Raw genomic sequence first — 16,783 nt, forward strand, 5'->3', positions numbered from 1 at the left:
TCTCTCTCTCTCTCTCTCTCTCTCTTTCGCTCGCTTGTTCTCCCTTGATTCCTCCCCCCCCCGCCCCCTTTTCCAGCAACACTTCTACCTTCTGCACCACCTGCGTCCCCGCCCCCCCGGGGGGCTGGGCGGGGTGGGCCAATCTCCTAATCACCCCTCCACACCCCCCTCCTCCCCACAGCCATCTAGGACGGGGCATAGAGCGCAGCCCCGGGGCCCCGGCGCTGAGCGCGCGGGAAGTGCGGAGGACGCGCCCGCCCACCGGGTCGCCAGCCGCGCCCGTGACCTCCACTTGGAAACTGGGCGGAAGACTTGAGCCAGAAGCCCACGGAACTGACAAAAGGCAGAGCCACCGGAGCCCCGGAGTCTCCATGGTCCTTCCGTCCTCGGCTCTCTCTCGGGTCCGCCGCAGGCTCGAGCGCCGCGAGCCAGCCAGAGAGCCATGGAGGCGGCCGCCGGAGCCCCGTGCGCCCCAGCCCCGCCGCCGCCGCCGCCACCGCCACCGCTGCCCGCGGGGCCCCACGCCGGGCTCCTGCCCGCCAACCTCTCGGCCACCCCGTCCGCGGCCAACTGCAGCGCCGCCGCGGGGACGTACATCTACCAGGACTCCATCGCGCTGCCCTGGAAGGTGCTGCTGGTGCTGGTGCTGGCGCTCATCACCTTGGCCACCACGCTGTCCAACGCCTTCGTGATCGCCACCGTGTCCCGCACGCGGAAGCTGCACACCCCGGCCAACTACCTGATCGCCTCGCTGGCCGTCACTGACCTGCTCGTGTCCATCCTGGTGATGCCCATCAGCACGGTGTACACCGTGAGCGGCCGCTGGACGCTGGGCCAGGTGGTGTGCGATCTGTGGCTGTCGTCGGACATCACCTGTTGCACGGCGTCCATTATGCACCTGTGTGTCATCGCCCTGGACCGCTACTGGGCCATCACGGACGCCGTGGGCTACTCGGCCAAGAGGACTCCCCGGAGGGCGGCGCTCATGATCGCGCTGGTGTGGGGCTTCTCCATCTCCATCTCGCTACCGCCCTTCTTCTGGCGCCAGGGCCAGGCCGGGGACTGCCTGGTCAACACGGATCATGTCCTCTACACCGTCTACTCCACGGTGGGCGCCTTCTACCTCCCCACCCTGCTCCTCATCGCCCTCTACGGCCGCATCTACGTGGAGGCTCGCTCGCGCATCCTGAAGCAGTCGCCCCGCCGGCCCGGCAAGCGGCTGACCCGAGCGCAGCTCCTCACCGACTCCCCGGGCTCCACGTCCTCCGTGACCTCCGTCAACTCGCGGCCGCCCGACGCCGCGCCCAGCGAGTCCGGCTCCCCCGTGTACGCGAACCAGGTGAAAGTGCGCATCTCTGACGCCCTGCTGGAGAAGAAGAAACTCATGGCGGCCCGCGAGCGCAAGGCCACCAAGACGCTGGGGGTCATTCTGGGGGCGTTCATCGTGTGCTGGCTGCCCTTCTTCATCATCTCCTTGGTCATGCCCATCTGCAAGGAGGCCTGTTGGTTCCACATGGCCATCTTTGACTTCTTCAATTGGCTGGGCTATCTGAACTCCCTCATCAACCCCATCATCTACACCATGTCCAATGAGGACTTCAAACAAGCCTTCCATAAACTGATTCACTTGAAGTGCACCAGTTGACTAGCCCACGGCTGTGGGGTCGCCGTGGCGACCTTTGGGCACCAAGTTGGGTTTTGCCACAGGTAGGTGGACCCCTCATTTCGCTGTTACAGGGTCGAAGCAAGGCGCTCTCTCTCTCTCTCTCTCTCCCCCCCTCCTCTTGAGCAAGGGCAGTGGATCCTAAGAAGTCAGGACCACCCTGAGAAAGAGAGAGTTCTGGAAGGAGAAGGGCTCCAACTAAACTCGAGCTTCCCCGCTGAGGAGAAGAGCGTTTCCCCTCCTCTCTCTCTGGGGCTCAGCACAGATTCTGCCCCAGCCAATCACAAAGAGGGTTGTGACTATGGAAAATTGATGATGGCTGGGGGAGGGGGATCTCCTACCTGCTTTCAGAAGCCTGGATGACGCCCACCGAAGCCAGGGGTCTTTGTGGTTGTTGTCTGAAGCCTGTCTGAGAGGGACATCTACCCACAGCCTAGCAGTTCTTGAATGGAGACACTGAATGACTGGTATGGGGAGGGGGGGCGGACAACTTCGTGTTCCAGCTTCATTTTCAAACAGTTACTTTGGCATCCTGCCCGGCTTCAGTGTCTGCTTATTTTACACTTGGAGAAACTTGTGGATTTTGGTGCTTCACGCCCTAACTGTGTGGCTTTGATGGTTCAGAGAGACATGTAAGAGTTAACTGCAAAAACGCTGATACTAAGATCTCTATTTTTATTATGGTTGAAAATTTATGGGGGTGGGTGGGTGGGGAGATTACACTGAGAATCAACACTCACCGTTGTTTGTTTTCTGCCCTTTGCTAATTTTCTTGTAAGACTTCTGTTTAGCGAGCATCCCACTACAACAACTCAAACCAAACATTATGTGTGCTAGTGCCAAAGTCTGCAGATTGCTTGTTTCCCCCCCCCCTCCTAATTTCATTTATCTGTCATTTAAATCCCCACGGAGGGAGGGCCGGGTGGGTGACTCCGCCCAGATTGCTGCTATGTGTTTAATTGATGCCATTGGTCAAATGGATTAATGTTAGGTTATCTTCTGTACCTTAAGGAGAAAAGTATCTTTATTCTTTCACCAAGCCACTAAAGGGTAAAGGGAACTTAAGAAATAGACTTGGTTATTATACACACAAGGGGGAAAAGTGGGCCATAGGAAGATGTATATTTTGATTTGTAAAAAAAAAGAAATCTTCAAATGCATGAGATATTTTTCTGATAGTCATTTGCACTCTCCTTCCCATCTGTGATTCCATGGTGTGCGAATATAATCAAGAAGCCAAGAGAACTAATTTCCTTGTCCAGAAACCTTCCAAGTGCAGCAAGAACCCTAAAAGTTATACCTGACAAAGAAGAAAGTTTCTTTCCCCTTCCCATTGAAGTTTGGCTAGGAGCAATGATTCCTAGAAAATGATAGGTAGGGGATTACTGAAGCTGAAAGTCAGCCTGCTTTCCTTATAATACACAAAACCAAACCTCAGGCTCACTGAACAAACGGGAAACTGGGAAAGGTGTTTAACCTTGGAAATCTGTCACTGACTTGACACCTCAGTGAATATAGGAGATTGGAAATCACTCAAATATGCTTCCCTTGTCAAATTTTGACAATATTTTGTATTTCAAATTGACTCCAAGAACTCCCCCAAAGAGAGTCAAATCGCATCTGAAAGATGAAAAGATGTACCTTAATCAAAAGCAGTAGCTCCAAGGAACAGCTGCACAGATGTGGAATACTTAAGATGCCAAAGAAGATCCCCACCCCTTTCTAGAAAGCTTTCTGCAGTTGCAGCCCTTTGCCTACAGATGCACCTTGTCTTTATAAACTGGATTCATGCCCTGCATGAAGCTCCCATCCAGGTCATCAGACAATAGATGAAGGGCACTGCTTGTCTACTTCACGCAGGGGTGCAGAGGCCTTCACTCTAGGAGTAATGATTCTTGAAAATACACTCTTCAAAAGTTCACCTGTACTGTAGGGAACAAAAAGGGAATTTTTTTTGGGGGGGGGAATCACAATTGTACTTGTCACTGGAGTAAGATAAAACTTTAGGCTCTAGATAGTCCTCTACTTCTGCTGGATTCCCAATTTTCTTCTGTTGCTCTGTGTGTGTATGTGTGTGTGTGTTTGTGTGTGTGTATGTGTGTGTGTGTATGTGTGTGTGTGTGTATGTGTGTGTGTGGTGTGCACACACGGGCTCGCCTGTGAAATGTCTCCTATGGAGAAATGTGCCTAGAGCATGGTATTTGTTTTTATGTTACTAATATATTGGTCTTCTGTTTATGCAGCGGTGGGCTGTGTTTTCTTAAAGCCTGAGAGGCAATTAAGTCAATTTCCAAGAGCCTTAGGGGGAGGGGTAATGAAACAAATAGCCACTTCCAACTGATTTCTTTGTAGGACACCTACAAGGATCCTGTCTTCATGTTAACAAAACACGGTCAATTTAGTCAGATGGATTGTTTGCCATTTTGTAAATTATCCACTTTAATCCTTGCTTGATGATTTGGCTGAATTGACTGAATTGGGGGGCATATCGTATCAAGTAGAAGCTTGCAAACTCTCGTAGTTATAAACGATCTAGAATCACCATCCAGCATTGCACGTGATTAGGCAAGGCATCAGACTCATCTAAGAGGGGTACAGTTAAGACTGCTAAGCTCCTTTTCAGTTACTGTAATGTTAGGAGCACAATTTGTTTAATGAGTCACTTGGCTTTTTTGTTGTGGCAGAATACAATATGGCAAATGGAAATGTTTAACTTACATAGAAATGAAAAAGAAAAATCAGTTTCATTGACTGTGGTAACCAATAATATTTTCCATCTTGTTTAATTGCACAAAATTTCACACAGATATATGAATGTATACTCATAAAAATACCAATATTGTCTTGTGTTTTAAGGAATTTTAGAGTTTCCTTTTAAAAAAATAAAAGGACACTGCTCCCACGAGTGAATGTTTAAAAGTTCAGCCAATTTCTTATAGAAAAATTGTTTTTCAATTTGTTTCTCTATTTTGTTAGTTTCCTTTTCCTTTTCCTTCCTTCCTTCCTTCCTTCCTTCCTTCCTCCCTCCCTCCCTTCCTTCCTTTTTAAACCTGGAAACTCTGAGGAACATAATTCACTCAAAGCAGTAAAGTCTGATTATGTGTATTTGATGAAGTTGCTATGTCCAAAAATTGCCTTTGGTATTTCCACCTTTCAATAAATGTATGATTGGAAATGAAATTGAGGAAAATAATGAAATAAAAGTCCTTTTCATGTTAAAAAAAGCAGTTGTTTCGTTTATTTATTCTATTTTTTTGTGCTGGCATTGTGGACTGAACTTAGGGCTTCACACTCTTCTTTGGTTATTTCTCTCATGGGTGGCACTCTCCACTTGAGCCACAGCTCCACTTATGACTTTTTAGTGGTTAAATAGAGACAAGAGTCTCATGGACTCTTTTTTTTTTTTTTTTTTACCCAGGCTTGGTTTGAACCTTGATTCTCACAGTTCAACCTCCTGAGTGAGTAGCAAGGATTACAAACATGAGATAGTAGTTCTATGATTATGGGAAGACTGGTTCATTGAATTCTGGGGTTGTATTTTGAAGTTTGAGCCTTCATGAGAGATGGACTCCTGTTCAGTATCACAGCAGTAGCCTGATATGCCCTACCTTGACTTGCAGAGTTAGTTTATATCTGTAGAGACAATTTCAAGGGAATTAAGCAGATTGGGCTCTGGGGCTCTGCAAACATCCTCCACCAGAGGAGTTTTCTAGCATTTTTATATGGAGTATTTTGTCCGTAGGCTAGGCACTGTGTTTCCAAGATACAGGAGCATGATGAAAATACAGAATGAAGCGCAGGAGGAGCTGGGTTGGTAAGAAACTTGGTGAGAAGGGAGACCCCAAAAGCGTTAAGGGGGCTTATCTGAAAACCAGGCACGGGATGTGTTTTTTACAGCCAGAAAGTCCCTGGGACAAAAATGGTTGTGTGTTTCTCTTCTAAACCATCGCCTACTTGCAAATGGTTGCAAAGGCTTGCAATCTACCCAGGTGTGCTTGTGTCTATTTAATAAGAAAATCGGTTATTGCGAGACCTGACAATGATTTTGGCACTCAGAGAAGATACCCCAGTTAGAGTGGAGGAAGCCTCTGTTTCCCAGTGCCTGATTTATGAAGGCACACAGCACCCGCAGCATAGACAATCAGGACTTATTGGGAGCAGGTACAATGGGGAAGACCAAATCACCCTGAAAAAGAAGATGTTGGCTAAACGAGAACTGATTTAGCTTTTCAAATGTCTTGCTAGTCTAGATGACATCCAGTCCAAAGGACAAATGGAACACAAGAGATGGCTCCAATTCCCAAGAGGAAATTGCCATATGTTTAGTTTCTTACAGTACTTTCATTCACCTTTTTTTTTTTGCCTGAAGATTTAGTTGTCTCTTCCTAGAGGCAAAGTTCCCAGCCATATCCATTTTCTCAACAACTTATTTTCTCCTGTTAAAAAAATCTGCATGAAGCCATGATTGATTTCCACAATGCCGTGCTTAATTTTTGTTTTCATTGCAAATGACTGACTGGGCAGCCAGAAATTTGGCATTGTAGAATAGAAAATTGTTGATCTCAATGCAGACGTTAAGTGGAGAAAGCAAAAACCTTTCCACTGGGGGCAAAATCCTGGAGATTTCAGATGTGAGAAGTGTTTGCAACTTTCATCCAAACCCACCCCGGGACTATCCACCAGGGGGCAGGGTGCCTCTAAGTTGTTTAGCTGATAGAGTCTCACAGTTCCCAATCTCGAAATCCTTCTTCCTGGAGTTCTGCAAGTGGTATTAACTTCTCTAAGCTCAATGAAAATGAAGATCTGCAAGCCAAGGAAGGGGAGATTTATCACTGATATAAAAGCAGCACATTTCACAGAACTCAAAATTCAGGCAGAGATCTCGAAAACCAAGTGACAATTTTGCTTCATATATGCAAATTTGACTATTTTATTTTTGAAGCACTGTGGCCTTTTATTATTGTGGCACTGAATGAAACCAAAGGTTAAAGGCATTTAGTCAATAAGGGGAATAATACATAAAGGGAGCTATTCACTCAAATTTATTTGAGGAATAGTATTATTTATTTTTTCCCCTCTTTACGTTTTCCTTTTTCAGAACTGTCATTGGGATCCTGGAGATCCCAATGGTAAAAAGTGGTAAAGTGCCTGCCTAGACAAGAATGAGCCCCGTGAGTCCCCATAGCACTAACTAAAACAAAGAAACAAACCAAACCCACATGTTGTTAGTTTGAGGCAAATCCATCAATCAAAGCAGAGCAGACCTACCTATTGATAGGCGTGTTCTTTTGAATAGATGTAAGTCATACTTACCGCTTCATGTTTGCAGAGGCAGACACTTAGGTCTGTGTGATTCGGGCCCTTCCTTTGAAAAGAGGCATACATAAATGTGAATACAAGCTTATGGTTCACAAAAATAGATTTTTGTATAAACAAATGGAACCTAGAAAAGGAGAAGACAGATGCAGTGGTATCATGTTACTCCTTTGTAACACTACTGTTTCTCTTCAGCATTTTCATTATCCATGACAGGGAACTTTCTTTGTGTCTTTTTTTTTAAACCATCGGTCAGTTAAACCGGACTTTCACAGCCAAAATCCACATTTCAGGATGATATTATAATTTTCAGTTCACCCTAAGAGACAGACAGATCCTAAAATTGGAGCAGCTAACAGTGCCCTAAAACAATTCCCTGTATAGTTTATATAAGAAAATCCCCATTTCTTTTAACTTTCTTGTGTATACCTCAAAAGGAAAACCTTTCTTTCACTATTAGTTGCAATTCTCTAGAATAAGAATGGTCTTGTAACATTTCCGGTACCAAAGCGAGCAGATGGTGATGAAGGGATTCACTTATGATGATAAAAAATAAAAAGAATCCAAACTTCTTACTTTAATGACGTGGGAAGGCATGACTCACATCCTCCCTGCCTCTGTGTGTGCCTTCCACACCCGGCTCTGTGATTGGCTGTCCTATATTGTGATAATCAGATTTGTTTCTGAGTATGGTGGCCATGTGGACCCATGGCTTTAAGGTGACAACTGTACCCAAAAGGCCTTGGGACCTTGGGGTAGACGGTTGTCCCCAGGGGTAGTTTCTCCTGTTCCTGTCTTGTGAGCTCATTTGTTGAATCCAGTTGGTGACAGCTGGTGTAGACCTTCTCCCTTCTCGGATTCATCACTTTCTTCTTTATTCACTGAATCAGCTCAGTGGATTTAGCATTGGTTTGAATTGCTTTCGTGTAGAAGTGCTTTTCTTGCTCCTTGGTTTTCCATCCCAGTTTTGCCTGGCCTTTAGGTTTATGAGACTTCTACCTTTTGCTCTTCCCCTTATGGCTTTTCTACAGAGTCTTGCAGGTTAGGGTAATCACAAAGTGGGAAGTTGAGGAGCAGCGGTGGTATGGAGGCCTCTCAGAGAATGTGTAATCTAGAAAGAGGCAACTTGAAATCAATGTCTGTCAACCAGTTCTTCTGTTAAGTAGTATCTCCTATATATGTTAATGTATATCTATCGATACATGTTATCTACATATGTATATATATATGTTATCTCTATATATGTATGTATATCTATATCTTTTATGGATATGTTTTATCTATCTATGTATATATGTTATCTATATATGTATGTATATTATCTATACATGTTATGTGTATCTATGTTATGCATATCTTTTTTTTTCTTGTCAGTTGTGGGGCTTGAGCTCAGGGCCTGAGTACTCAAAGTACCTGGGCTCTTTTGCTCAAGGCTAGCACTCTACCACTTGTGGCTTCTTCATTGGAGATTTGAGTCTCACAGACTTTCCCACTCAGGATGGCTTTCAATTGAGATCTTCAGGTCTTAGCCTCCTGAGTAGCTAGGATTTCAGGCGTGAGCCTCCAGCACCCAGCCTGTATCTGTATTTGTGCAGGTAAGAATTAAAGGTGGCAATGCAATTGCTTTTAGCCTTGGTTGGTCATTTGATCTGTCAAAAGGGCTTTAAAAACCCTTTGCTCAGTCCCTGTCTCAGACTAATTAAATTACATTAGCTAAAATAAAGCCTGGTTTCTATATACTGAAACTTCTTTCCAGAAAATTCCAGTGTGTGGTCAGGGTTAAGACCCACTGACAATGTGTAGGTAAAGCTCTTGTACTGAACCTAGCATGTGCCTGATTTGTAGGAGTGGAAGGGGATCTATGAAGGAAATGTGAAGTAACCTGGTTTGGGCTGTATGCTTTCCCATTGGTGCTTCTCAGAACTGCTGAGCCAGTGAGCCAATGCCTTAGATTGAGGAGTTGGTTAAACTAGTCTCCAACTCAGTACTCCTATGGAGTGACTAAGATTTTGCAATCCTAATTGGCTCTCGGAAGTAGGTGATGACACAAGCCAGGCCAAGTGGCCAGCCATCAAGCATCTTTCAGAAGACTTCACTTGCTTAGTTACAGAGCATCTGCCATTCCTTATTTTGCAAGCAAAACAAAACTATCCAACCTGCAGATGAGAGCATGTACAGTATGCTGTGTTTCCTTGGCTTGTTTAGATGACTTTAAGATCTGAACTTAAGCAACTATGACATGCTTTCCCTTAAATGATTTTATCCAAGATTTTCTTTTCTTAATGGCAGTACTGGGACTTAAGAGTCTGGACACTCACTGTCCCTTAGGTTCAGTTTTTGGGGGAAAGGGGGGCAAAGGCACCAGTCCAGGAACTTGAACACTGGGCCTGAGCCCTGTTCCTGAGCTTTTATGCTCAAGTCTGATGCTCTATTACTTGTGCCACAGCTCTAAACTTCCAGCTTTTTGTGGCTAATTCAAGAAAAGAGTCTCACAGACTTTCCAGCCTGAGATGGCTTTGACTGGAATCCTCAGATCTCAGCCTCCTGAGTAGCTAGGATTACAGGTATGAGAACTGGGGCATGGATTTGTCCTTTAGCTTTTTTGTTCACGTTTGGCATTCTACTGCTAGAGATACACCTTCCCTTCTGGCTTTTTGACTGTTATGGATCTCACAGATCTTCCTGACCAGGCTAGCTTTGAACCTTGAGCCTCAAATGTCACCTGACTGAGTACTTAGGGTTACAGGCTAGAAATGTGTTTTTTTGTTTTGTTTTGTTTTTTGTTTTTGGCCAGTCTTTGAGCTTGAACTTGGCCTGGGATAGAACTCTACCACTTGAGCCTCGGCACCATTTCCAGCTTTTTCTGTTTATGTGCTACTGAGGAATTGAACCCAGGGCTTTGTGCATGCTAGGCAAGCATTCTACCACTGAGCCTCCTTCCCAGACCCAGACCCACATTTTAAAACCTCAGTCTACCCTACCAAAAAGGACTCACATCTGCCTGTAAGCCAGCATATCATGACCCCCTAATTCAGCCAATTTTTATGTCATTGCAAACTAAGAGAAATAAAAATAATTAAAAATTGAAAAGACAACTACTAAGTAACAAACACATAAACAAATTGGAATATGGTGAAGCCTTACCTTCCCTGGTAATCAGTTTTACTTAGTAACTATGTTTGGATGCCTTTTCTTCACATGTGATTCACACAGATTTAAACAGTCTATAGATACTTACATTTTGTAAACACAAACAACTATTTAATCAGAACTTTGCATTAATTGTTTTATTCTCAATATGTTTTAGAGAATTTCTATCTTCCACTTCTGTCACAGACTCTTCGTCCCTCCCTACTTCCATTCCTGAAAAATTTATCTATCCATGAGACTGGCTCCTAGGCTGAGTTACTTAAGCCTAAATTGGGAGTGAAAAGCAAAGAATCCAAGACTCCTGCTTGGGAAGGAAGCTTTCATTTTAATTCTTTTTATTAGAATGTTTGAAGTTAGTAACCGGTGTCAGTATGTGTGGAGGATTTTATTCTATATCACACAAACTCAGTTCAAAGTCTTCCATTTCCTCTGTGTATAATTGTGATGCTTAGATTTTAGCCGTGATGCATTGTTGGAAATTCACTTCATTTTCAAGAGAGCAGAGTTTGGCGAGGGGAGCACCATGAAGCAGCACTGAATTTCTGCCACATAATTTAAGTTACACCCAAGAGTGTAGCTGTGAGCTGAGAATTGTTTCTATTATTTTATTGTTCGCATCTTTATCACACATTAGCTATGACAGCAATTCCATGCAGCTTTTCAGTTTAGAGATTTGGAACAACCTCACTTGAATTATTTTTATTCAGAGTAGACTTGGAAACTGCATTATGACATCTATTCTACTTATTCTTTGAGGAGAGTGTTTTCAGAATGTTCTCCGGCATTAAAACAGGATAGGGCTTCAAGAATGCATTTTCAAGTACAGTATCTCAAAGAAAACACGGCTTTCTTTTTCTTTGCTTCTTTGCTCCCAGTATCTTGGCCTGCCTAGTCTGACTCCAACTTCTACCACAGAGCGCTCAATCCACACCCACTAATTCTTCTAGAGAAGTTACAGATTAAAAAATGCACACTTAACTGCTGGGTACAGCATTATTAAATATAGGTGCTTCTGCTGTAATGACTAATGCTTCAGGAGGCATTTCCCTTTCATGAAATCTTTACTGACAAATCTATAGCTCCAAAACAAGACAGTTACATCTATTTTTACATGAAGTGACATTCCTCGGTGAAAAGTAGATTCAGGAAAAGCACAAGACATTTTCAACAAGTTTGGTTGTTTTGGCATTTTGTAGGTAAAAGTTTTTAGATAATGCTTGGCTGACTCTGTCTCTGTCTCTGTCTCTGCCTCTCTCTCTCTCTCTCTGTGTGTCTTGTTCATTCTCCCTCTTTCTCTGTCCTTTCACTCTGTCTCTGTCTCTCTTGTCTCTGTCTCACTATTTTTCTCTCTCTCTGTGTTTTTTTCTTCTGTCACTGTCTCTCTTTACGTTGTGAGCCCTATTAGTTTGCCTCCCTTTTATTTGTTAAAAGTTTTGATTTATTTGTCTTCCCCTGTCCACTTTACACGCAAGCCCTAAAATGCCACACAAACAGTCAAGTCAATAAATTTACAGATCTTAGCTATGGTAAATAGTGCTGCAATAACATAGTTGTGCTGGTGGCTTTAGTGTGGTCTTGTTTGTGATCATTTTGGGTAAATGCCCAAAAGTGGGATGATGGGTCATAGGGGAGCTTTATGTGGAGTCTTTTGAGGAACCTATACTGCTTTCCAAAGTGGTTGAACAAGTTTACACTCCCACCAACAATGTAGTAAGGTGGAACCAACCCAGATGCCCTTCAATAGATGAATGGTCAAGAAAAATGTGGTATATATACACAATGGAATTCTATGCCTCCATCAGAAAGAATGACATTGCCCCATTTGTTAGGAAATGGAAAGACTTGGAAAAAATTAAAGTGAAGTAAGCCAGGCCCAAAGAAACATAGGTCCCATGGTTTCTCTTATTTGCAATAACTAGTATATGTCTGAGTCAAGCAGAGAAAGGTCAGATAAGTTGATGTTAGGGGAATAAATCCCAAGATAAGTATTCAAATGTTTTTTTCTTTCATGCAATTGTTTCTAACATATTTATAAGATGATTTCTATGTTGCTTTGTATGTCTCTCCCCCACGGTATAACCCCTGCCTTCACTGCATATGATGTTGGTATAATTTGTGGAGGAGAAGGCCAAAAACAAATAGTTTAACTAGGGATGCAGGTGGACTCATTGCAACAGTGAGATGTACAAGTCGTTATGTCAAAAAATGAACTTTACAACTTTGGTGGGGGGTAGGATCAGATGGGGGAAGGAGGAGGGAGTATTGGAAGGGATGGGAAAGGGAAACAAAGAGGAGGCAACAATGCTTGATAAGAAATGTACTTGTTATCTTGCCCATGTAATTGTAACTCCTCTGTACGGTATTCTCACAATAAAAAAAATAAAGTAATAAAAAAAGAAAAAAGAAATTTACAGACACTTAAAATTATATACAAGCTGATTTAAATCAGAATTCAGTCTAGATATAAAAGAAAAATGTGTTTTCTTTGAGGAGCAACTCTGACAATAATTAATGTGAAAGGTTGCGGAAGAAATTCTGTCCAAAATACTTATTCTATGTCTTTGGCTGTTATCATTCAGTTCTAAGGGACACAAAATAAATACAAGGCATAGAAACTTTAATAATTTTGGAATAAGAATTCAGGCACAGACTGACTTGGTACAGATTTCACAGCAGGTGATCTCAGCCCCACTGAGCTTGCATTTCTCTGTCTTACACAGAGGGAGTGGTTCCTATTCCTACTGCCATGCAGCAGATCTTAATTCAAACAGAACTCAGAACTCAGGAGATACTCTTGTTTTTTTCATGTGAACTTCCTTCTGTTTAGACAAAATATACCAGATATCCATTGGTATTTAGAGTTAGCAGAATATTCTTAAATCCTGGATTGTCTTTTTATTAGCATATGACTTGGGAAAATTTATGTAATCTCTGGAAATTTTGGCTTTCTTCTCTCTAAAAAGAGACTAAGATCTATCTCAGAAGATTGGTAGGAAGACTATATGATCATTATTATGTAAATCTGGACATCTACGATAGTTCTTACAGCAAAGGAGTTGTTGAGTAGGTTCCCCTTAGACTTCTTTTCCTGTTAGTAGCTAAAGGTATTGCATGCTGTGCTTGAGTAGTTATATATTGATTGTTGAAAAGGAGAGTTATACAACTTTGTGTTATTGGAAACAGTTATATTGATCCTGCTTGCAAATTGTCTTAATGTGCAGACTCAAGAGATGCTAGAAAAATTATCTCATTTCATGCATACTGTCAGTTAATTAAAGAGTCATTCTTTAAATCTCATCTTTTAATTATTTTAAGTTTATGTTGATGTTTTAGCTCATTACATTAGTGATCAGTACTGAATCTCTTACTGGGATTTGGTTTGTTCATGCAATATTTTCCAGGCTAGGAACGTTGAAATAATGTATACTTTCAGTTTAAGGGAAGAAGAAAAGATGAATTATGATTTATAATATATTAGAAGACTGGCACAAATGAGTAGCTTACCACAGCAGCAGAGAGAAATTTGAAGTGTTTTTAATATAAAATTTAGCCCCATGTATCATCTACTAAGTGCATCTACTAATTGCATGCTTGCATCTTAGACTGTGTTTTTGTAAGATTTTTTAAAAAATATATTATTTTGTTCAGACATTGTTTGGAGGGAGAGAAGCTAATTTAGGATGGTCGTGATGTGATGTTGAAGTAGAACCACAGGACCCAGGACCACCTCTGAGCTACCCAGGGAGGAATTCTGACCTATCAGTATAGATTTCTCCATATTCAAGGTGAAAGTCCACTGTGTACTTCTTTAAATTAAAAAAAATAATATTGTAGCAGTTGTGTAAACATGTCAGTTTGTGAGTACAATGCACTTTGACCAATGATACCCTTTCCATCGTTCTCTCCCATCTTTTCCAGTCCCACCAATCCCCTCAAGTCCCTGGTTCCATTTTTACATATGTACATTGAATATTGTTTGAGTTTGCCCATCCTTCTTCCGCATTTGTCTGCCCTCATGACCCCTGGCTTCAAAGTGGGGCCTCTTCTGGTAGTGTGCTTTATTTGAAATTGTGCAGAAGAAATTGTAGTCAGGTGTACAAGTACATACTGAGTAGATTTTTGTCCACAGCAGCCCAAAACACTATCCAGAGGCAAGGAAATCATTTTAAAGGTCACTTAGGCTGCATTTAATCAAGTCTGCCTTCATTTGTGACCACTTCAGTTACTCAATGGTATTCATAAAACAGAGATATTTGCTATAGCAACAGCTGTAGGTACACACCACAGGTGGATGGATGGACCAGATTAATATCATTCTACAAAAGAGTCAGTTTTGCCTTTATGAAATCATACCTGTGACCTAGTTTAAATCAAAAGCAGAACAAAGATAAGGACTCAAATATAGAACATATTTAAATAAAGCATATCTAATATTTTTGTTTCTGAATTAATTAATTTATTTATTAATTAATTTTTTGGATCCGGTTGTGGGGCCTGAACTCTGGGCCTAGGTGCTGTCCCTCAGCTCTTCAGCTCCAGGCTAGCGCTCTACCACTTGAGCCACAGTGCCACTTCCGGCTTTTTTCTTTTTGCTTATGTGGTGCTGAGGAATCGAACCCAGGGCCTCATGCATGCAAGGCAAGCTCTCTACCACTGAGCCACCTTCCCAGCCCCCTGAATTTATTTTAATGAAATCTGCTTTTCCCTCCAAAGGATGTTAATAATTATATTATCATTATAAAACTAAAGTACTTCAAGGGATGAATTCATTTCAACTTCCTTCTTACCGAAGAAAAAGGTGGTTTTCATTTGTACTAATATTGATGTATTTTTACACTTTTTGTCTTTCTCTACAAACAATTTTCAATGTGATCAATACCTTGTAAGAGAAAATTATTTCAGCAACTTGATATAGAACCAGTGTTCCTTCACTTCGGCACCATTGATATTTTGCTCAAAAAATTTTTTCTGTGGCCACACCACCCTGAATGTACTCAATCTCATCTGATCTCAGAAGCTGAGCAGGGTCAGGCCTGGTTAGCAATTGAATGGGAGACAATTAGTGTGAGAACTTCTGTATACTTTAGGATGTTTCATACTATCTTCAACCCCTACTTTCTAGACTTCAGTTAATCGTAGCACTCCCAGCCTGGGGAAGGAAATATATTTCAGTATTCCTGGATGGAAAAAAAAATCATCTCTGTTGTGAACCTCACAGTCAAATTTGAATGTGAAGATAAAATCTATTTGGGAATCCAAATAATTTATTTTTTAGCATATATATATATATATATATATTTGGTAAAGATACAGAGGGGTTATAGTTACATGAGTAAGGTAATGAGTACATTTCCTATCGAGCATTGTTACCTCTTCCTTTTTTTGTCTTCTACCATCCCTTACCTCCCCAACTCCTCCCTTCCCCCCACCTCTGAAGTTGTAAAGTTCATTTTCAACATAGTGTCTTGTACATCTCATTGTTACAATGAGTCAACCTGTATCCTTATTATTATTTTGTTATTTCCCTTCCCCTCCCCAAATTAGAAAAAGTATAAACAAGAATCAGAGTACCACAATCAAATACAGTGAAAACAGGGGTTATATCATGGGGGAGAACATACAAAAGAAACAAAAAAAATCTCATAGTACATTATAAATACATTAACAACAGCAACAAGAAAGATAAAACCACTTGTGTCCCTATCTTGGGGTTCATTTTGCTTAGCATCATCTTATATGGTCATATGTACATAGCTTTTGATCTTCCAAATCATTTCTTAAGCCCCGTTTTGTTGACATTGCCCAGACAATTGCTAAACGTTTTCTAATACACTACATTGACATAAAAGAAGCATTGCCTTCTTGGTAAGAAATGTATGCATTATCCTGCCCATGTAATTGTAACCCCTCTGTACAGTATGTTCACAAATAAAATAAAATAAAATTAAAAAAAGAAGCATTGCCTTAGCTCTATGTAATGCAGAAGCTCTTATTGAGGTATTCATGTATTGCCAGAAACTCCATGGTGATCTTTAGACTGCAGAAAATTATCTATGTTTTGCATCCATATACAATTATATACTTTTTCTGTACATGTGTTTTTTACTTATAATAAAACATATGTGACACATAATTAACCATTTGAGCCACTTAAGTGTTTTTTTCTTGTATTTATCTTATATTTTAATGGGGACAATATTTTTATTATATTTTTTATGGGGACATTAGTCTGAAAAAGTTATGAAACATTGTTAATGGACAACAGCACAAGTAAGAAAATTGAAAATGTTGCCGATGCTGGTGGCGGCTTACATCTATAATCCTAGCTACTCAGGAAAATGAGATCTGAGGAGGATGGCTCAAATCCAGCTCAGACAAACAAATTCAAGAGAGTCATCTCCAATTAACCAGTGAGAAGTGTGAAATGGAGGCTTGGCTCAAGTGGTAGAGTACCAGCCTAAGTGAGAGTACAAGGCCCTAAGTTCAGCCCCAGCCCCAGCATAAAAAATAGAAAAAAGAGAGAGAAAAAAAAATGTTGCTGAGTACCAGAGCTACCTCCCTGTTTTTTAAGTCTCAGTTCACTAGCACTGGCCTCTGAGAATCTATTTCTATTTCCACATGAATGTATTGTCTTCTGTTTGTAATCTGGGTTCA

At 41.8% G+C, this 16,783-nt stretch overlaps 1 protein-coding gene across 1 annotated transcript; it reads left to right on the forward strand.

Annotated features, from left to right (window-relative positions):
* The first annotated feature begins 442 nt into the window (after positions 1-442).
* Positions 443-1,645, forward strand: Htr1b (5-hydroxytryptamine (serotonin) receptor 1B, G protein-coupled). Its single transcript, XM_013034099.1, has one exon. The coding sequence runs from the start codon at positions 443-445 to the stop codon at positions 1,643-1,645; it is 1,203 nt and encodes a 400-aa protein (XP_012889553.1).
* The last annotated feature ends 15,138 nt before the right edge of the window (positions 1,646-16,783 follow it).

Source organism: Dipodomys ordii, unplaced genomic scaffold (assembly GCF_000151885.1).
Source record: "Dipodomys ordii isolate 6190 unplaced genomic scaffold, Dord_2.0 Scaffold182, whole genome shotgun sequence".
In the NCBI taxonomy this organism is placed as follows: domain Eukaryota; kingdom Metazoa; phylum Chordata; class Mammalia; order Rodentia; family Heteromyidae; genus Dipodomys; species Dipodomys ordii.